At 46.1% G+C, this 22480-nt stretch overlaps 1 protein-coding gene across 1 annotated transcript in view; it reads right to left on the bottom strand.

Moving 5' to 3' along the window:
* The window catches only part of adgrl4 (adhesion G protein-coupled receptor L4), a 143564-nt gene that overhangs the window by 86796 nt on the left and 34288 nt on the right, over positions 1-22480 (bottom strand). Inside the window, exon 3 of the mRNA XM_080196494.1 lies at positions 6962-7114. Coding sequence (XP_080052620.1) covers positions 6962-7114 — 153 coding nt within the window. The remainder of the gene's footprint in view (positions 1-6961; positions 7115-22480) is intronic.

Here is a 22480-nt window from a genome sequence, read left to right as displayed (position 1 = left end):
CTTCATGTCCCCAGGGACCTGGGTTCGATTCCTGGCTTGGGTCACTGTTGGTGTGGAGTTTGCACATTCTCCTCGTGTCTGCGTGGGTTTCCTCCGGGTGCTCCGGTTTCCTCCCACAGTCCAAAGATGTGCGGGTTAGGATAATTGGCCATGCTAAAATTGACCGTAGATGCATAGGTTAGAGAGGATTAGTGGGTGAAATATGTACGGTTTGGGGGTAGGCCTGGATGGGATTGTGGTCGGTGCAGACTCAATGGGCTGAAGGGCCTCTTTCCGTACTGTGGGATTTCTATTTCTATGAATTTTGGGAAGATGACAAGGGAGCGTCTCCAAGTTTTGATCTGACACATATTGGACGAGGAGGGATTTCTTCAGCCAGAGGGTGGTGAATCTGTGGAATTCATTACTGTGGAGGCCAGATTCCTGAGTGTCTTAAAGACAGAGATAGATAGGTTCTTGATAAGGGGATTAAAGGTTACAGAGAACAGGCTGGAGCACGGGGTTGAGAAACTTATCAGTCGTGATTGAAAGGCAGAGCAGATCCGATGGGCCGAATGGGGCCCTTATCTAAAATAAAACTCATTGAACTCTTGGCCCTCTCAGCCGCAGATGAGGGTATTTTTTTTTTGCCACTTCAGACTTGGGTGAGGGTGTTGTCGGCAATGCCAGGGGCTGGTGGGTCACTTTCTTGGGCCACTGCAGCCTGTGAGACTAAGTTGTTCCCTGCTGGTCCGAGCTGCTAACATGTGGAGGGCTGACTCCCTTCACAGGTGTAGGGGTGGCTCGGTGGCACAGTGGGTTAGCACTGCTGCCTTACAGTGCCAGGGACCCAGGGTCGATTCCTGGCTTGGGTCACTGCCTGTGTGGAGTCTGCACATCCTCCCTGTGTCTGCGTGGGTTTCCTCTGGCTGCTCTGTTTTCTTCCTACAGTGCAAAGATGTGCGGGTTAGGTTGATTGGTCATGCTAAATTGCCCCTTAGTGTCAGGGGGACTCATTAGGGTAAATGCATGGGATTATGGGAATAGGGCCTGGGTGTAGATTTGATGGGCTGAATGGCCTCCTTCTGCACTGTAGGGATTCCATGATCTAAGGGCACGGATGTTGTAACTTCTTCCCACATTCTGAAAGACGTGCTGGTAAGGTGCATTGACCCGAACAGGCGCTGGACTGTGACGCCGAGGGGAATTTCACAGTAACTTCATTGCAGTGTTAATGTAGACCTTACTTGTGACTAATGAATAAACTTCATTATTTTATTTTAACTACCATTACAAAATGGCAGCCAATGAGTCTTACCACCTCGTGATCAGACTGCGATTCAATGGATTAGCTGTCTTTTTGTAAAGGCAAACAGAATGTTTACAGTTCTGATGCTCACGTGTTGCTGTCCCCATTCCCTCTCTTTTTTTTTGGAGCTTCTCTTTGAAGAGATTCTAGGGTTCACAGTCAAAAAGGGTAAAGATTTTTCCTTCAGGAAAAAAGCAGCTGTTTAAAATTATAAAGGGCTTTGATTGAGTGGATGTTCATAGAATCCACTGTAACACTACATTAGAACATAGAACATAGAACACTACAGCACAAACAGGCCCTTCGGCCCACGAGTTGCGCCGATCACATCAACACCTACCAACCTACAGACCTATCTATAACCCTCAATCTCATTAAACCCCATATACTCATCCAGAAGTCTCTTAAAAGACCCCAGCGAGTTCGCCTCCACCACCACTGATGGCAGCCGATTCCATTCACTCACCACCCTCTGAGTGAAAAACTTACCCCTAACATCACTTCTGAACTTCCCTCCTTGCACCTTAAATCTGTGTCCTCTCGTAGCAACCATTTCAACCCGGGGAAATAGCCTCTGAGAGTCCACCCTATCTATTCCCCTCAACATTTTGTAAACTTCTATCAGGTCGCCTCTCAACCTTCGTCTCTCCAGGGAAAAGAGTCCCAGCTCCCTCAACCTAACTTCATAAGGCATGCCTCCCAGTCCAGGCAACATCCTTGTAAATCTCCTCTGTACCCTCTCAATAGCTTCTACATCTTTCCTATAGTGAGGCGACCAGAACTGCGCACAATACTCTAAATGAGGCCTGACAAGGGTCTTATAAAGTTGCAGCATTACCTCCCGACTCCTAAACTCAATCCCTCGATTAATGAAGGCCAGTACACCATACGCCTTCTTGACCACCTCCTCCACCTGCGAGGCCGATTTAAGAGTCCTGTGGACCCGGACCCCTAGATCCTTCTGCTCTTCAACACTACTCAGACTTCTGCCCTTGATAGTGTACTCGTTCATCCCGTTGGTTCTGCCAAAATGGACGACTACACATTTATCCGCGTTGAAGTCCATCTGCCACTTCTCCGCCCAGTCCTGCATCCTATCTATGTCCTGCTGCAACTTTTGCCATCCTTCCAGACCATCCACAACACCACCGACCTTAGTGTCATCAGCGAACTTACTTACCCATCCCTCCACTTCCTCATCCAGGTCATTTATGAAAATGACAAACAACAAGGGTCCCAGAACAGATCCTTGAGGCACTCCGCTGGTGACTGACCTCCATTCAGAAAAAGCCCCATCCACAACCACTCTCTGCCTTCTGCAGGCAAGCCAATTCTGGATCCACAAGGCCAAAGGCCCTTGGATCCCGTGCCCTCTCACCTTCTCAAGAAGTCTTGCATGGGGGACCTTATCAAATGCCTTGCTGAAGTCCATGTACACTACGTCCACGGCACTTCCTTCGTCAATGTGTTCAGTCACATTATCGAAGAACTCAACTAGGCTTGTAAGGCACGACCTGCCCTTGACAAATCCATGCTGACTATTCCTGATCATGTCAAACCTCTCCAAATGTTCGTAAATCTTGTCCCTCAGAAGCCTCTCCATCAGCTTACCAACTACTGAGGTCAGACTCACCGGTCGGTAATTTCCCGGGCTATCTCTGTTCCCTTTCTTGAAAATAGGAACTACATCCGCAATCCTCCAATCCTCCGGAACCTCTCCCGTCTCCATTGACGACGCAAAGATCATCGCCAGGGGCTCTGCAATCTCTTCCCTCGCCTCCCACAGTATCCTGGGGTACATCCCATCTGGTCCAGGCGACTTATCTACCTTGATAGAATTCAAAAGTTCCAACACATCCTCCTCCTTAATATTCACGTACTCAATCTTTTCCATCTGCTGCAAATCCATAACAAAATCTCCCAGATCAGCTTCCACTGTGAATACTGAGGCGAAGTACTCGTTAAGCACCTCTGCCATTTCTTCTGGTTCCACACAAACCTTTCCCCCCTCACCTTTTATAGGTCCTATCCCTTCTCTTCTTATCCTTTTACCTTTCACATATTTATAGAAGGCCTTGGGATTCTCCTTAATCTTACCCGCCAAGGTCTTCTCATGACCCCTTCTGGCTCTCCTAATTTCCCTTTTAAGTTCCTTCCTACAGTCTGCATTCTCAGTCTCTCCTTTCCTTCTCTATGAATGGTATGCTTTGTCTGTATAGCACGCAATAAACAATCCTTTTCACTGTGTACTAATGCATGTGACCATAATAAATCAAATCAAAATCAAATCAAATCAAAAGAATCGCTACAGAGCAGAAGAGGCCATTTGGCCCACCAGTTCTGCACCAAATCTCTGACAAATGGCTTACCCAGGCACATCTCCCCTGCTGTATCCATGTAACCCTACACAATCACGACGGCTAATCCTCCTAACCTACACATCTTAGGATACAATGGGGCAATTTTGATTTTGATTTGATTTGATTTATTGTTGTCACATCTATTGGTATACAGTGAAAAGTATTGTTTCTTGTGTGCTATACAGACAAAGCATACCTTTCATGGAGAAGGAAAGGAGACAGTGCAGAATGTAGTGTTACAATCATAGCTAGGGTGTAAAGAAAGATCAAATTAATAGAAGATAGGTTCATTCAAAAGTCTGATGGCAGCAGGGGAGAAGCTGTTCTTGAGTAGGTTGGTACGTTTAGCATGGCCAGTCCACCTAACCTGCATGGAGTGGAGGAAGGAGGAAATCCATGGAAGAATGGGGAGAACGTGCAAACTTCACACAGGCAGTCACCCAAGGCCAAGCCCCTGGAACTGTAAGGAAGTAGTGCTAGCCATTACGCTACTGTGCTGCCTTGTTAAAAACAATGTGTCCATCCATAATCGGGGGGGGCGGAGGGGGGGGTCATATAGATCTAAAATGCTGACTAATAAATCCAAAAAAACAACAAAGTCCTTACCCAGAGAATGGAAAGAAGGTAGAACATGCTGGCACAGAAAGCAGATGAAGCAAATGTTATTTGGGTTGACAGGATTGTCCTACAAGGCGAGATTGAGGAAACTGGCCCTTTATTTTCTAACATTTAGAAAATTAAAGGTGATCTCATTGAAGTGTGCAAAATTCTTGCAGGGTTCGAAAAGGTAGATGCAGGATGGATGTTTTGCCATGGCTGGGGAGGACCTAGAACCAGGCACACAGGGCAGGATTCTCTGACCTCATCTGTGCCCGTCCCACTTGCAATTGAGAACAGGTGGCAGGATTTTATGGCCCAAGGCCGTGGATATTTTCATTGTCCATCTCCCACCCGCTCCGATTCCATGGTGGATTGGGGCAGGGGAGGGGGTGTAGAATTCCGGTGAGGGATTTTGGCATTCCAGCCAATACTCCAGTCACTTTCAGCGGCAAATCCCAGCCGTAGGCCAGCATGGAGGTTTTCGGTCAGTGTCTCAGGATAGCAGGTAGGCCATTCATTGAGAATTGAGTTGAGCAGGAATTTCTTCACGTGTTGCCGGTGATTCTTTGGAATTCTCTACCCCAGAAAGGTTGTGGAGACTCTTTGTTAGAAGATTGGAAGGTGGGGATGGAGACATTAAAGATATTGATGGATGTGGGGAACAATGCAGGAAAATGGAGTTGAGTTGGAAGATTGGTCATGATTGAGCTGAATGGCTGAGCATGCTCGAGGGGCCGAATGGCCTACTCCTGCTCATATTTCCGATGTTCCTTTGCAGATGGGAAGCTGGAGGAAAACATGCAGGAGAAAGGAGGATTGGCTCAGAGGACAGAGATGTAGTCAACTTTAAAAGTGATTTGATAGAGGGTTAATACTGACATTAAACTATTATAGTCATTGACATTTATAGCATGGGAACAGGCCCTTCGGCCCTACTTGTCCATGTGATTCTTTTTTTTTAATCAGTAAGCTAGTCCCAATTGCCCATGTTTGGCCCATACCCCTCTATACCCAACTTATCCATGTAACTGCCTAAGTGCTTTTTAAATGACAAAATTGTACCCGCCTCTACTACTACCTCTGGCAGCTTGTTCTAGACACTCACCACCCTCTGTGTGAAAAAAATTGCTCCTCTGGACACTTTTGTATCTCTCCCCTCTCACCTTAAACCTATACCCACTACTTTTATACTCCCCTAACTTTGGGAAAAGATATTGACTTTCTAGCAGATCAATGCTCCTCATTATTTTATAGGCCGCTATAGGATTATCCCAAAGTCTCCTACGCTCCAGAGAAAAAAGTCCCAGTGTACCCAGTCTCTTCTTATAACTCAAATCATCAAGTCTTGGTGGCATCCTGTTGATCCAGTTTGGCACAGTGGTTAGCACTGTTACCTAACTGCGTCAGGGACTGGGGTTCGATTCCTCACTTGGGTATCTCTCTATGCAGAGTCTGCACGTTCTCCCTGTGTCTATGAGGGTTTCCTCTGGGTGCTTTGGTTTCCTCCCACAGTCAGAAAGATGTGCTGGTTAGGTGCATCGAGCATGCTAAATCCTTCCTCAGTGTACCCAAACAGACGCCGGAGTGTGGCGGCTAGGCGGTTTTCACAGTAACTTCATCGCAGTGTTAACGTGAGCCTACCTGTGACGCTAATAAATAATAAATAAACCACTTGGTTTGTTTATGCAGCAGTAGTTCTAAATTATTCCTGAGAATCTGGCACTGATGGGTCAGGTGTCTGCTTCCAACGTTCTTCTTTGCAAATTTGACAATTTCTTTAACATTATGCTTTCGAGCTTTACCAGGCTGACTCCTGCGATGGCAGGTCTGTCATTTGAGGAGAGACTCAGTCGGTTAGGATTATGTTCACTGGAGTTTGGAAGAGTGAGAGAGAATCTCATAGAAACTTATAAAATTCTAACGGAGTTAGATGGTGTAGATTCAGAAAGAAAGTTCCCAGTGGTTGCGGGGAGTCCAGAACTAGGGGTCATAGGTTGGGGATAATGGATAAACCATTTAAAACTGAGGTGAGGGTGATGAATGTGTGGAGTTCACTACCACGGGAAGTAGTTGAAGCCAAAACTTTGTCTGATTTCAAGAAGAAACTCGTTGAAATTTAGAAGGATGCAGAGGGATCTTATTGAAACTTACTGCGATACTGCGAGGCCTGGATAGAGTGGACATGGAGAGGATGTTTCCACTAGAACCAGAAAAACTAGAACCAGAGGGCAGGACCTCAGGCTGAAGGGATGATCCTTTAAAACAGAGATGAGGAGGAATTTCTTCAGCCAGAGAGTGGTGAATCTGTGGAACTCTTTGCCCTGAAGGCTGTGGAGGTTATTGAGTGTCTTTAAGACAGAAATAGATAGGTTCTTGATTGATAAGGGGAGCAGGCGTTGTGGGGAAAAGGCAGGAGAATGGGGATGAGAAAAATATCAGCCATAATTGAATGGTGGAGCAGACTCGATGGGCTGAGTGGCCTAATTCTGCTCCTATATCTTACGGTCTAAGAAGCTATTGTAGCTCTTGGGGCCAAAGGGATCAAGAGATATGGGGGGAAGGTGGGATCACGATATTGAATTTGATGATTTGCCACAATCATAATGAATGGTGGAGCAGGCTTGGAGGGCTGAATGGCTATTCCTGCTTCTAGTTTCTATGTTTCAATGAATTCAAAAGTGTCGTGTACATTTGGGCAAACATTTGATCGTACCTTGACAAGTGGTCCCATCATTGGGAGTGAATTTCTTCTTTTGTTGTGATGACACATAACCCTCAACGCATGTGCAGTAATAACTCCCAAATGTGTTGGTGCAGGTTGCATTCTGTCCACAAGTCAGCGTAGCATTCTGACACTCATCATCATCTGCAGTAGAAAAGTCGCCAGTCATTAAAGCCATCAAGGAGGCAAAAGAACTTGCATTTATATTGCAACCTCGGGATATTCCAATCTGCTTTACAACCAATCAACTACATTTGGAAGTGTAGTCATTGCGCCACCGTAGGGCAAATAACAACCCGTTTGTGCACAGCAAGCTCCCACAAACAACCGCATGATAATAGCCAGATAATTTGTTTTCTGTTATAGAACATAGAACATTACAACGCAGTACAGACCCTTCAGCCCTCGATGTTACGTCGACCAGTGGAAGTAATCTAATGACTCCCCTAACCTAAACTATTCCAATATTATCCATATGCCTATCCAATGACCATTTGAATGCCCTTAAAGTTGGCATTCAGATGGTCATTCAAATGGTGATTGAGGAATGAATATTAACCGGGGCACAGTCAAAATGGTGCCATGGGAATTTGTTTATGATTTATGGTTGAAAAGCCAAGATCTTTGACTAAACAGCTCATTGGAAAGATTGCATTGGAGTTCTTGCCTCGGTTTTTATGGGATGGGACTTGAACTTACAACCTTATCACTCAGGAGAATGCTGCGACTCTGTTTTTCAGATAATAGTGCTGGAATTTTGCTATCAGGCTCGCCACCGTGTGGTTCTAATGCCAGTCATTTTCAGGTGAGAGTGGCACAATGGTGAGCACTGCTGCCTCACAATGCCAGAGACCAATTCCGACCTCAGGTCACTGTCTGTGTGGAGTTTGCGTGTTCTTCAGCCTGGGTTTCCTCCAGGTACTCCGATTTCCTCCCACAATCCAAAACTTCGTGGGTTCAATTGATTGGCTATGCCAAATGACCCTAGTGTGGGGGGGATTAGCAGGGTAAATTTGTGGGGTTACAGGAATAGGGCCTGGGTGGGATTGTGGTCAGTGCAGACTCGATGGGCTGAATGACCTCCTTCTGCGCTGTTGGGATCCTATGATTCTATAAACCGCGAAATGGGGGTCACTGTCTGCATCAGTCAGAAGCACCTGGGAGCAGAAGGTCCCCAGGAGAGAGTGGATGTTATTGGAGGACCCCTGGGATTGCCTCAATTTGGTGAGGCCATGGGGAGGTGGGGTTGGTGAGGAGGAGTAGAAGGATGGAGGGGGGGGTGCAGAGTGTTGACGTTAGAAGGATGTTTCCCTGAGATTGCAGCTCTGAGAAATCTGAATGCCACTGGCAAACAACATCACACTGTCAAAGGTTTTTCTTTAACAGCGTTGAAGCGAGCCAACCTCCTGACCTTGCTCGGTGGTCGGGGATTACGGGATGTGCAATAATGTGACCTCACCGGAATAATAATGGCCAAAACAAATCTACTTAGTGTTGCCTGCAACGCTCCTCGTGTGTCAATGCAGAAATTGAACAGCCGTCAATGGGACACCGTCAAATTTCCCCCCTCTGGGATGTTCACTCTGCAGTGAAAATCCAGCTTCTCCAGCCCCCTCCCCACACCACCCAGCATTCCTCCCCCCCAACCCCTCCACCCACTGACAATGTATCATTTTGTCAATTTAGCCATGCAATGGACATGTTATTATCAAGGATGAAGGATGATCACGGTGATGGTAACACGGTGAGGTGCCACCGATGTCAACTTGCTCACCCTTAACGTTGTAACTTGACAGCCAAAGAGCAATGGAAATGTCAAATAAAGTTATTTATTTGTACAACCTGGAGATAGGTGAATCTCAAATTCAATTTCAAATGCTCAGGCGGTGATGAGTGGGTGGCCAAGTGAGTTAAAGTCCCATTTCGGAAGGACAGTTCCCTCACCCCGGGGAGCTGGGTTCCAGGCTAGTCCGAATATTGTGGATAAATCTCTCTTAACACCTCTTAGGAAATCTGAACTCAAATGGTTTGTGGCAGCCATAAATTATTCTTCAGCGTGTGTGAGAGCAGAGGACAAAATCCACCAGCAAGTGACTGAGTGACTCTGAATGTCTGTCCCGATGTCGGGAACAGAAACATTATGGAGGTGAAATTGAACTCAAAATGGGTGATAGTGAATCATTTAACACGCTGTCCAGTTTTCTCTCTCAGACACAGGAACAGGAGGAGGCTCCTTGAGTCTGCCCTGCCATTCAGTTAGATTGCTCCTGATCAGTGCCCCGGCTTTAATTTTTCATATCTTGGTCCCAATATCCTCTATTCCCCTTAACTGAACAAAAATCTATCCATCTCTGTGCCGAAATCTTTATGTGACTGCCGCAATCCTTTTCAGTTTTCAGTTCCGCCTTCCACGGTGGTTGGCACTGCTGCCTCAGCTTCAGAGACCCTGGTTTGATTCTGGCCTTGGGTCACTGTCTGTGTGGAGTCTACATGTTCTACCCGTGTCTGCGTGGGTTTCCTTTGGGTGCTCCGGTTTCCTCCCAGAGTCCAAAGGTGTGTAGGTTAGGGGGAATTGGCCATGCTAAATTGCCCCTTAGTGTCTCGAGATGAGCAGGTTAAGGGGATTAACTATGCCAAATTGCCCCTTAATGTCCCAAGTGCAGGTTGGATGGATTGGCCATGTTAAATTGCCCCTTAGTATCCCAAGATGTGTAGGTTAGGGGGTTTGACTATGCTAAATTGCCCCTTTGTGTCTCAAGAAGTGCAGGTTAAGGGGATTAACCATGACAAATTGCCCCTTAATACCCAAAGATGTGCAGGTTAGAGGGATGTTAAATTGCCCTTTAGTATCCCAAGGTGTGCAGGTTAGGGGGATTAGTGGGGTAAATGTGGGATGCTGTGGGGGGTGGGTGTGCGTGTGGGTGTGATGTTCTGTTGGAGAATCGGCAGTCTCGATGAGCCCAATAGCCCCCTTCTTGAGCGTAGGGATTCTATCATTTCCCCTATCCGGCTCTCGCATACACTGAAGAATAATTTATGGCTGTCAGAAAACTGTGTAGAACTGCTTCCTGACGTCACTCCGATTGGGCTCGCTCTATTTTTAAAATGATGCTCTTTCCTTGTGGATTATTCCCACCGCAGTAAATAATTCCCCTCTCCCCGCTTGATCAATTCCGTTAATCATCTTAAACATCTCAATTACCTAACCCTTTAATCTTCATTACTCAAGGGGATAGAAGTGTAATCTACACAACCTCACTTTCTAAAATAATCCTGTGAGCCTCAGTGTTACACTCTTGCAGCCCTTCCAAGGCCAATATATTCTTAAAGTGAACCACTCTGATCTATCATCGAAGACTAACTTAATCTCCCGTGGACGCACCGTTGGTGTGAGCACTGAGTCCATTGTGAGCATTCTGGAATAACTCTTCCCAAATGTTGTGGGATTCTTCTGGAATCCTAAGCAACCTCAGGCAGTCAAATGAGATGCTCGAGACAGGGGTCAAGACTGGGTTATTCTTATTATTTTTATTTTATTGATTTGTGAGACGCATGGCCAACAGTTGGCCAGCATTTGTTGTCCAACCCCATTTGAACTGAAGGGCATGCGAGGGCATTTCAGAGCGCAGTTGAGAGTCAACCACATTGCTGTGGGCCTGGAGTCACATGTACAAAGAACGAACAAAGTTACAGTGCAGAAACAGGCCCTTCGGCCACCCAAAGCTGCTGTCCATCTGAACCAAAATCCCCTATCCTTCCGAGGACCATATCCCTCTACTTCCATCCTGTTTGTGTACTTGTCCAGGCACCTCAGTATCGTCTCTGCTTCCACTGCCTCTCCCAGCAGCAAGTTCCAGGCACCCACTAGGAGAACCAGGTAAGAATGGCAGGTTCCTTCCCTAAAGGGACATTATTGATCCAGGTTTTCCAACATAGGACATAGAACCCTACAGTGCAGAAAGAGGCCCTTCGACCCATCGAGCCTGCATCGACCACAATCCCACCCAGGCCCTATCCCTACACATATTCCCTCTAACCTACATATCCCAGGACACTAAGGGGCAATTTTTTTAGCATGACCAATCAACCTAACTTTGGACTGTGGGAGGAAACTGGAGCACCCGGAGGAAACCCACGCAGACATGAGGAGAATGTGCAAACTCCACACAGACAGTGACCCGAGCCGGGAATTGAACCCAGGTCCCTGGAGCTGTGAAGCAGCAGTGCTAACTACTGTGCTACTGTACCACCCATTCGACAACGGTTTCACGGTCATCAGTAGATTCTTAATTCCAGATTTTTTTTATTGTATTCAAATTCCACCAGCTGCCATGGTGGGATTCGAACCCGGGTCCCCCATAATATTAGCTGAGTCTCTGGATTAATAATCTTACTGTTACTTAAAAGTGACATGAAACCACAGGCCTTGTTGTTTGCATGGTTTGTCAATTGACCAAGAATTCTGTTCAAATCTTTATCATTTATTTTATTTTAAAACTGCACTCTCATGGAATCATATTGCACAGCAGCTGGCCTTTCTGCCCATTGTGCCTGTGATAGCTCTTTGACAGAGCTATCCAATTCATAAGTTCATAAGAAATAGGAGCAGAATTGGGTCATTCGGCCCATCGAGTCTGCTCCGCCATTCGATCATGGCTGATATGTTCCTCATCGTCATTTTCCTGCCTTCTCCCCATAACCCTTCAACCCATTACCAATTAAAAATCTGTCTAACTCCTCCCTAGATTTACTCACTGTCCCGGCGTCCACTTTGGGGTAGCGAATTCCACAGGTTCACAACCCTTTGGGAGAAGTAGTTTCTCCTCAACTAAATTTGTTACTGCTTATCCTAAGATTATGACCTCTCATCCTAGAATGCCCCACTAGAGGAAGCACACTCTCCATGTCCACTTTATCCATACTTTTTATCATCTTGTACACCTCAATTTGATCTCCCCTCGTTCTTCTAAATTCCAGAGAGTATTGGCCCAAATTGTTCAATCTCGCTTCACGCGACAAACCCCTCATCTCTGGAATCAACCTAGTGAACCCCCTCTAAACTGCCTCCAATGTCACTGCATCTTCCCTCAAATATGGGGACCAAAACTGTGCATAATACTGTAGGTACGGCCTCACCAATGTCTTGTATAGTTGCAGCAATACTTCCTTACTTTTATATTCTATTCCACTTTCCTCTACTGCTCGTCCCCTTTTCACTATAGCCAGGTAATCTCTTTCTTTCCAAATATATTGAATATTTCAGCGCTTACTGGGCAACCCAAAATATTTTGCCATTGTTCAATTTTCCCTGATATTAATCGTCAGGAACAAAATTAAATAACTTTAACGTATATTATATCGCGGCTGCAATTTTACAGAAAATTTACTGCAGGCAAAATGTTCCAGAGAATAATATCTTTTGAAGTAGTGTAATTGTAGTTATGATATTGGTGATAGCACAAGGTAAATATAACACCAGGGGAAACTTTCTCAATTCATACTACGGACTGCCACAGTTCCTCTTCCCAAGTGATCTGTATAGTTCTCACCCTGGTCCTCACTGATCTACATTGGATCCCAGTTCAGTAATATCTCAGATTGAAAGTACTAATCCTTACCGCCAAATGTCCCGAGGTCTACAGACCAGGTTTCCTCCAGTACAGGCTCGATGGGCCAAATGACCTCCTTCTGCACTGTAGGGATTCTATGATCTTATGAACCACAGAACCGTAGAAAATTACAGCTCAGAAACAGGCCTTTTGGCCCTTCTTGTCTGTGCTGAACCATTTTTTGCCTGCACTTGGATCATATCCCTCCACATCCCTCTCATTCATGTACCTGTCCAAGTTTTTCTTAAATGTTAAAATTGACCCCGCATTTACCACTTCATACGGCAGTTCATTCCACTCTCCCACCACTCCCTGCGTGAAGAAGCCCCCCTAATATTCCCTTTAAACTTTTCTCCTTTCACCCTTAACCCATGCCCTCTGTTTGTTTTTCTCCCCCAGCCTCAGTGGAAAAAGCCTGTTTGCATTCATTCTATCTATACCCATCAAAATCTTATACACCTCTGTCAAATCTCCCCTCATTCTTCTACGCTCCAGGGAATAAAGTCCTAACCTATTCAATCTCTCTCTGTAACTCAGCTTCTCAAGTCCCGGCAACATCCTTGTGAACATTCTCTGCACCCTTTCAACCTTATTTACATCCTTCCTGTGAGGTGGTGATGATAAGGCTCATCACCACCCTCTCAAGAACAACAAGGGTGAAAGGGCAATGAATGTCAGTGATGCTCAGATCTCAAATATTAACTTTGTACAAACCACACACAGCTTCCTGTGTAGAAGTCAAGGGTGGAAGGTTCGGCCTATTTATCCCGTCTCTAACCCCAGAACAATGAGGGAACTCATCGATCTTTACTGTCAACAAGTTGAAACCCAACTAATTTAACATAGATCAAAGCTAGAACCTGAGTCATGTGAGGAGAGGGGAGAGAAACTGGGATTTTTCTCCCTGAAGCAGAGAAGGTTGAGGGCTGATTGAATAGAGATGCTCGATATTATGAAGGATGTTGATAGACTAAATAAGGACTGAGGTTCAACAATCTAAAATAATTGGCACAACATCTAGAGAGGGAATGCAGAGATTTTTGTTTCACTCAGCAAGTGATGATGGGTGGCATGGTGGCACAGTGGTTAGCAATGCTGTCTCACAGTGCCAACAACCCAGGTTTGATTCCTGGCTTGGGTCACTGTCTGTGTGGAGTCTGCACATTCTCTCCATGTCTGCATGGGTTTAATCTGGGTGCTCTGGTTTCCTCCCATAGTCTGAAAGACGTGCTGGTTAGGAGTATTGACCTGAACAGGTGCCAGGCTGTGGCGACGAGGGGACTTTCGCAGTAACTTCACTGCAATGTTAATGTAAGCCTTACCTGTGATGAATAAATAAACTTTACTTCACTTTATGATTTGGAACACGTTGCTTTAATGGATGATGGAAGCAGGTTCAATCATAACTCTCAAAAGGGAATTGAACATCTACTTGAAAAGGAAAGAGTCGCAGGACAATAGAGAAGGAGCAGTGAAGTGGGCTAATTGGATAACTCTTTCAAAGAGCTAGCGCAGGCCCAATGGGCAGAATGGTCTCCTACTGCGGTGTATAGTTCAGTGATCCTATGTCCCTTTCTGGTACATCAGCAGTGATACGAAGGGACAAACATCAGGCTGAATTTTCCAGCCCTTCCCGCAAGGGGGATCTTCCAGTCCTGCCGATGGTGACCCACCCTTCTCTTCACCCCCGAACCCCTCCACCCCCAACCCCCACTACCCCCCTATTCAGCAGGTTCCCTGGCAGCACAGCTGACAAACAATGTCAGTGGGACCAGGAGATCCAGCCGCTGGCCAATGATGAGCCACCTCCACCACAGACTGGTGGGATTTTCTGGCCGCACTCATCTCAAGGCTGGGAATGTCCCGCCTGAGGTCAACAGATCTTTGTATGATCCGTGTCCTGCCCGCTACAATGCTCCTCCGGTTTTGTTTTGATCCAATTCCTTTAAAATACCTTTAAGGTTTTTAATTAAATGTAGCTCACAGAAGAAACGTCCATGTCTTGTTTAGGATGTTGCTAGCGTATAGAGATAATATAACAATATCTAGCAGAGATACTTGAATCATTGGCAGTCACATGTGAAGATTGGAGAGTGGCAAATGTTGTGCCAGGGAGAAGCCTGGGAGGTGAGGCTCACATCTGTAGTGCGTAAGCTGTTAGTCCATAGAAATCATAGAAACCCTCCAGTGGAGAAAGAGGCCCTTCGGCCCAACGAGTCTGCACCGACCACAATCTCACCCAGGCCCTACCCCCACATCCCTACATATTTTACCCACTAATCCCTCTAACCTACGCATCTCAGAACACTAAGGGGCAATTTTAGCATGACCCAATCAACCAAACCCGTACATCTTTGGACTGTGGGAGAAAACCAGAGCACACGGAGGAAACCCACGCAGACACGAGGAGAATGTGCAAACTCCACACAGACAGTGACCCGAGCCGGGAATCGAGCCCAGGTCCCTGGAGCTGTGAAGCAGCAGTGCTGCCATGCCGCTAAGTCGATATTCTGAGAGACAGGATCTACAGGAATTTAGGGATGCAAGGACTGATTAGGGGCAGTCAGCATGGCTTTGTGAGTGGAAAATCATGTCTCATGAATTCAATTGAGTTTTTTGTTTTAAGTTTTTATTTTTCTTCGTTATAAGTAGGCTTACATTCACACTGTAATGAAGTTACTGTGCAAACCTAGTTGCCACACTCTCTTCGGGTATACTGAGGGCGAACTTAGCATGGCCAATGCACCTAACCTGCACATCTTTGGACTAAAGGGGTAACCAAGAAGATAGATGAGGGCAGTGCAGTCAACATTGTTTGGATGGACTTCAGCAAAGCCTTTGACAAGGTATCACATGGTATGTTGTGGCATAAGGTTAAATCTCACGGGATCCAGGGTGAGGTAGCCAAATGGATACAAAAGTAGCTTGATGACAGAAGCCAAAGGGTGGTTGTGGAGGGTTGTTTTTCAAACAGGAGGCCTGTGACCAGCGGTGTGCCTCAGGATTGGTAGTGGGTCCAATGTTATTTGTCATTTCCATGAATGATTTGGATGAGAATATAGGTGGTATGGTTAGTGGGTTTGCAGATGACACGCAGGATTGGTGGTATAATGGAGAGTGAGGAAGATTATCTCAGATTGCAGCAGGATTATGATCAATTGGGCCAGTGGGCTGACGAATGGCAGATGGATTGACTGGAACTTTTTTCCCTGGGGCGTAGGAGGCTTAGAGGTGACCTTATAAGAGGTCTACAAAATAATGAGGGGCATAGATCAGCTAGATAGTCAACAGTTTTTCCCAAAAGTAGGGGAGACTAAAACTAGAGGGCATAGGCTTGAAGGGAGAGATATAAAAGGGTTCAAAGGGGCAATTTTTTTCACACAGAGGGTGGTGAGTGCCTGGACCAAACTGCCAGAGGCTGTAGTAGAGATGGGAACAATTTTGTCTTTTAAAAAACATTTAGACAGTTACATTGGCACAGAGGGAAATAGGCCAAATACGGGCAATTGGGAATAGCTTAATGGTAAAAACTGGGCGGCATGGACAAGTTGGGCTAAAGGATCTGCTTCCGTGTTATTGGAATCTAAAGACTCTCAATGATTCTATGTAAGAATACAATTCCCCATTTGATATTCAATCCTCAAAAATCTGAAGTCTTCTGCAACTATATGGAAATTACAAGTGAAGGGATTCCCTCCTTGGAATTTGAAGCCCAAGGTACGCAACCTTTAGAGGGAAATCGGAGGCAGAAAGTTGAGAACTTGGAACATGACTCTGTGCACAGTGGGGAGAATTCTGTCGCAAGCCACTGCTGAAACACAATCTGTAAGTTCTCTCAAACAAAAATGAAGGATTCACTTTAACAAAAGGAAAACTAAGGAGATCAAGTGGAAGGGAATGCAAAGAAGATTTACCAGACTAATTCCTGGATGGCAGGGGCCGACGTACGAGGAGAGATTGAGTCAGTTCGGATTGTATTCACTGGAGTTCAGAAGAATGAATATTTTAGAAACCTATAAAATTCTAACAGGATTAGAGAGGGTAGATGCAAGAAGAATGTTCCTGACGAAGGGGATGCCTAGAACCAAGAGTTCTGAGGATAACGGGACGACTGTTTAGGACAGAGATGAGGAGGAATTTCTTCACCCAGAGAGCGGTGAGCCAGTGGAATTTGCTACTATAGGGTGTAGTTGAGGCCAAAACATTGCAGCTGAAATTATCCGGTTGTTTACGTTGCCAGGATTTTCCGGCCCTGCCGGCAGAGCACACCCGTCCTGCATGTTTCCTGCTAGCGTGGGATGACGTCAATGGGAATATGGGAATGCCCACTGACAACGGCTGGAGAATCCCGCTGCTAGCAAACAATGCACCACCATCGGTGGGAAACACACACTTGGGAGGCCGGAGAATCTCGTCCAGTATGTTTTCAAGAGGAGTTAGGTATTGCACATGAGGCGAAGAGGATCAAAGGACACAGGGAGGAAGGTGGGATCGGCTTATTGAGTTGGATGATCAGCCGTGATCATAATGAATGGCGGAGGAGGCTCGGAGGGCCAAATAGCCAACGTGTCCTTTTTCTTTCTATGTAAAGATGGAATTAAGCTAGGAGCAAGACAGCAGTGGAGATTTGATGGGCCAAATGGCCTCTTGCTGTGTCAGTCATTGGGAATTTTCTTGCATCAGTTTTCCTCCTGTGGCCTGACATTTGTCAGATGCCCAGTTTATCTTTGTAAGATGAAGTTTCCGTTGAACTTCAGCCCCATTCTGGCCGCGATGAGGCACAGGGCACACGAGAATTCCCAGGTGGAAGAAGGATTGCTGTACCTTCCAGCGGCCAGTCCCTAGGGTTGCCCTGCGGCTGGTTACAGGTCACAAGGGACATGTGTGAAATTATTGACTTTCCATCATTTTTTTAATACACTTTTTCTTGAATGTGTGACACAGAAATTTAAATGTTTGACAGGACGATATATCAAGTGTGAAATCCTTGCCTTGTAGTGGACATGCCAAATTTCCTTAGTCTTCTGAGAAAGTAGAGGCATTGTGGGTGGAGGACTTAGAGAACAATGAAGTAGAGGTGACCTTGTTTCTTTAACACATGCCTGCTTAGGTTGAAAATTACATTGGCAATCTCCAATGGGCAATTCACATTTGGAGGACTGTCCCTGGACAGTTGTACTGCTAAGGTTCCCTTAACATGTTAATGATGGATGCTCTCATCAGAATAACATGCGCAACAAAGCAAAGAGGAAACAAGAGAATTATTGTGGCAGACAGCCTAATGTCAATACAGGGAGGAAGATGCTAATCTGCTGAAAGATTCAAGTTCACACAATGTCCTGGAACCAAATCAAATGCAACCTTCCAAACAGTGAGGAAGAGATGCTGGAAGATGATTGTCTCCCAATGTAAAAGCTCCACCCAAGGTCTGTGAGGAAGCTAAAGCTGATTGTCAGACACACTCTCGGTAACATCCAGGAGATGGCAACAGCTTCACTGCTAGACAAAAGGCTCTGAAGATGTTCCCTTCCTACCAGTGCAGCCCCAGTGTTTCTGCACAAACCAGATTTCCCTGACGCATTGACGTGTCGGGAAAAAGATACACAAGTCTGGGGTCACATACCAATCGATTCAAGAGCAGCTTCTTCCCTGTTGCTGTCAGGCTTTTGAATGGACCTACCTTACACTAAGTTGATCTTTCTCTACACCCTAGCTATGACTGTAACACTACATTCTGCACTCTCTCCTTTCCTTCTCTATGAATGGTATGCTTTGTCTGTATAGCACGCACGAAACAATACTTTTCACTGTATCCCAATACATATGACAATAATAAACCAAATCAATTCAAATCAAATCACTTCCTTTCTAAAGGAGTCACTGGTCTAGTGCAGGAAATGCCGAAACTAATTTGTATCCAACAAGCAAACTCCCACAAACAGGAATTCAGTAATAACCAGACAGTTAATTTTTAAGTGATGAAGATGAGCTGGCGCCACCATTCAGTATGATCATGGCAGATCAGGCACTTTCAGTATCCCACTCCTGCTTTCTCTCCAGACCCCCGATCCCTTTAACCACAAGGACCATGTCCAGCTCCCTCTTGAACATATCTAACGAACTGGCCCCAACAGCTTTCTGTAGTAGGGAATTCCACAATTTCACAATTCCGAGACGTTCTCCCTAATCTCAGTCCTGAATGGTTTACCCCTTATTCTTGGACTGTGACCCCTAGTTCTACAACATCGGGAACATTCTTCCTGCAGCTAGCCTGCCCAGCTCCATCAGGATTTTATATCTCTCTATGAGATCCTCTCTCAGTCCTCTAAATTCCAGTGAATACAATCCCAGTCGATCTAGTCTCTCTCCATGTGTCATATTGGGCAGGGTTTTCTGGCCCTCCCCCAGTGGGATTTTCCAGTCACACTGGCAGGTGATCTCCCGTAGTGGGTTCCGCAGACATCGAGGGGATGAGTCATACAAAATGCTGTAGACTTAGGTGGAAGAGGAAGATCCCGTTGGTTGTCAGTGGCGTGCCTTCCCCCAGCCAGGAAACACACTGTGGGTGCGGGGACGTGGGAGTGTGAGGGGGGGGTGGGGGATAGCCAAAAAATCCCAGTCATTGGTGATTGTTGTTGACCAGGACACAGAAGTGCTGAATTGTTATGGTGTAGAAGGAAGTTATTTGAATACAGGAGAGAACCTCCCTCCTCTTCTTCAAGAAGGTTCAATGGAGTCACTTCCACTTATCAGAGATGGGGCCGTTTATGTTTATTTATTAGTGTCACAAGTAGGCTTACATCAACACTGCAATGAAGTTACTGTGAAAGCCCCCGAGCCGCCACAGTCTGGCGCCTGTTTGGGTACACTGAGGGAGAATTTAGAATGACCAATGCATTGAACCAGAATGTTTTTGTTCTCACTAGGATGATGGAGATTGAGGGGCAATCTGATAGAAGCCTACAAGACTATGAGAGGCATGGGCAGAGTGGATAGTCAGAAGCTTTTTCCCAGGGTGAAAGAGTCAATTACTAGGGGGCACAGGTTTAAGGTGCGAGGGGCAAGGTTTAAATGAGATGTACGAGGCAAATATTTTACACAGAGAGTGGAGGGCGCCTGGAACTCGCTGCCGGAGGAGGTAGTGGAAGCAGACATGATAGTGAGTTTTAAGGGGTGTTTGGAATAATACATGAATAGGATGGGAAAAGGGGATTTGGTCCCCAGAAGGATAGCGGGTTTTAGTTCAGACAGGCAGCATGGTTGATGCAGGCTTGGAGGGCCAAAGGGCCTGCTCCTGTGTTGTAATTTTCTTTGTTATTTGTCTTTCGGGCTGTGGGAAGAAACCGGAGCACATGGAGGAAACCCATGCAGAGAACGTGCAGACTCCACACAGACAGTGACCCAAGCCGGGAACTGAACCCAGGTCCCTAGAGCTGTGAGGTAGCAGTGCTAACCACTGTGCCAGACTTCTTGCTTGAGAACAGCACATCCAACGGTACCATACTCGCTCAGCAGTGCTCACCCTGAGCATCAGGCAGCACGGAGTCACATGCAATCTTCTCCAGAGTGCAACTGGAACCCACCACTGCAGGATTTAGAGGGAAGAATGCAACCCAGTTAACCCACGACTGACTTACTCTGAGGATTCACCTGCCCTCTCAGGCGAACATAACAGGTCCTACAGCGCTGCTGAAGATTAGCAGACAAGTTACCCAAGTAGCTGCCAAGTTTATGATGTGACAACACAAGGGAACTCTTGGGTTGTGAAATGCGGTACAAAAAATTGCAAATTTTCCTTTCGCCCAGTGGGAGAACATCCTTTGTTTTGCAGGTGAAGGCTTCCTACAAAAATAATTTTTGTTGAAAAATTCAGTGTTCTTTGGTTTGATTGTTAACAATTGTGTAAGCAAGCCTTTAAACCTTTGATCCAAGCATAACATCCCTCCATCAAACACTGCAGTTACGTGCTCATGGGCATAACTTTGGACTGATGAAGGTCAGAAGAATAGTCCATTTCTGACACCCCGCTGCATGGAGTTTCCTCTACCACACCCAGTGACAAAAATGACTCTTCAGTAAGGTTGCCAACTTGGACATGCATCAATATAAGAACATAAAAACTTGGAACAGGAGTGGGTAATCCAGCCCCTCGAGCCCGCTCCGCCATTCACTACGATCACGGCTGATCTTGCCTTGGCCTCAACTCCACTTTCCTGCCTATTCTCCATAACCCATCAACCCATTACTAATAAAAAAAATCTATCACCTCCTTCATTTTACTCATTGTCCTGGCATCCACCACACTCTGGGGTAGTGAATTCCACAGATTCACCACCCTCTAAGAGACACCCTCATTTCTGTTATGGATCAGCTACCCTTTGTCTTAAAACCATATCCTCTTGTCAAAAGGAATCATCCCCTCTACATCCTCTTTAACATATAGAGGGATCTGGGCGTGCAAGTCCACAGATACTTAAAAGTGGTAACACAGGTGGCCAAGGCGATTAAGAAGGCACATGGCATACTTGCCTTCATCAGCTGGGGCACTGAGTACAAGAGTTGGGAAGCGATATGAAACCTTGTTCAGGCTGCATTTGGAGTATTGCACGCAGCTCTAGTCACCGCACGACCAGAAGGACATGGAAGCTTTGGAGAGAGTGCAAAGAAAGTTCACCAGGATGTTGCCTGGTCTCGAGGGTGTTGGCCATGAGGAGAGGCTGAATGAACTCGGATTGTTTTCACTGGAAAGATATTGGCTAAGGGGAGACCTGATAGAGGTGCACAAAATTATGAGTGGCAGAGACAGGCTGGATAGTCAGAGGCTTTTTCTTAGGGTGGAAGTGTCAATTACAGGTTCATGGTGAGAGGGGGAATGTTTAAAGGAGATGTGCGGAGGATGTTTTTCAGAGAGTGGTGGGTGCGTTGAACATGCTGCCAAAGGAGGTGATGGAAGTAGGCACACTAGCAACATTTAAGAGACATCTGGACGGGTACATGAATAGGAAGGGAACAGGGGGCTTGGGACCAAGTAAGGGCCGAAGGTTTTTTTTTAGTTTAGTTAGGGCATTATGATTGGCACGGGCCTGGAGAGACGAAGGGCCTGTTCCTGTGCTATATTTTTCTATATTCTTTGTACATCTACTTTGTCAATCCCCTTTATTGTTTTACTTATTCATTATTTATTAGTGTCACAAGTAGGCTTACATTAACACTACAATGAAGTTACTGTGAAAATCCCCCAGTTGCCAGACTCCGGCACCTGTTCGGGTACACTGAGGGAGAATTTAGCATGGCCAATGCACACAACCAGCGCGTCTTTCGGACTGTGGAAGGAAACCGGAGCACCCGGAGGAAACCCACGCAGCCATGGGGAGAACGTACAAATTCCACACAGACGGTGACCCAAGATGGGAATCGCACTTTGGTCCATGGTGCTGTGAGGCCGCACCTAACCACTGTGCCACCGTGTCACCCTATAAACCTCAATTAGGTCAAATCCTCAGCTACAAAAGATTGGATGAGGGTTGGTAGGGAGCGTCAAATGAAAATTTCAAAGCAGAGAATTTTTATTAAGTTGGGATGTTAAATGTTTCAGATCGAGACCGTGGGTTTAGGATAGAGATCGACCATTGTCAAATTAAATGGCAGGACCTGCTTGAAGGACAGAACGGCCTCCTCCTATCCCTCTGCTCTCGGTTGCCTTTTGGCAATAAAATGTGCAAATGTTAGGAGTTCATTGAGCTCAAGGTTAGCCTGCGTCATTGGACCTTCCCCCGGAGCAGATGCATTGTGATGGCCTCTGAACTCACCCCCTTACTTCCTGCCCAGTTATTTCCCATCGGCCAGTGTTTTTCAAACTGCTTTTACCAAATGGCGTGACCCACGTCACGTGGGATATGCA

Source organism: Carcharhinus amblyrhynchos, chromosome 9 (genome assembly GCF_965287045.1).
Source record: "Carcharhinus amblyrhynchos chromosome 9, sCarAmb.v2.hapA, whole genome shotgun sequence".
NCBI classification, from domain to species: Eukaryota; Metazoa; Chordata; class Chondrichthyes; order Carcharhiniformes; family Carcharhinidae; genus Carcharhinus; species Carcharhinus amblyrhynchos.
Note: the sequence above shows the minus strand (reverse complement) of the source record. Positions and strands in the feature narration are given on the sequence as shown.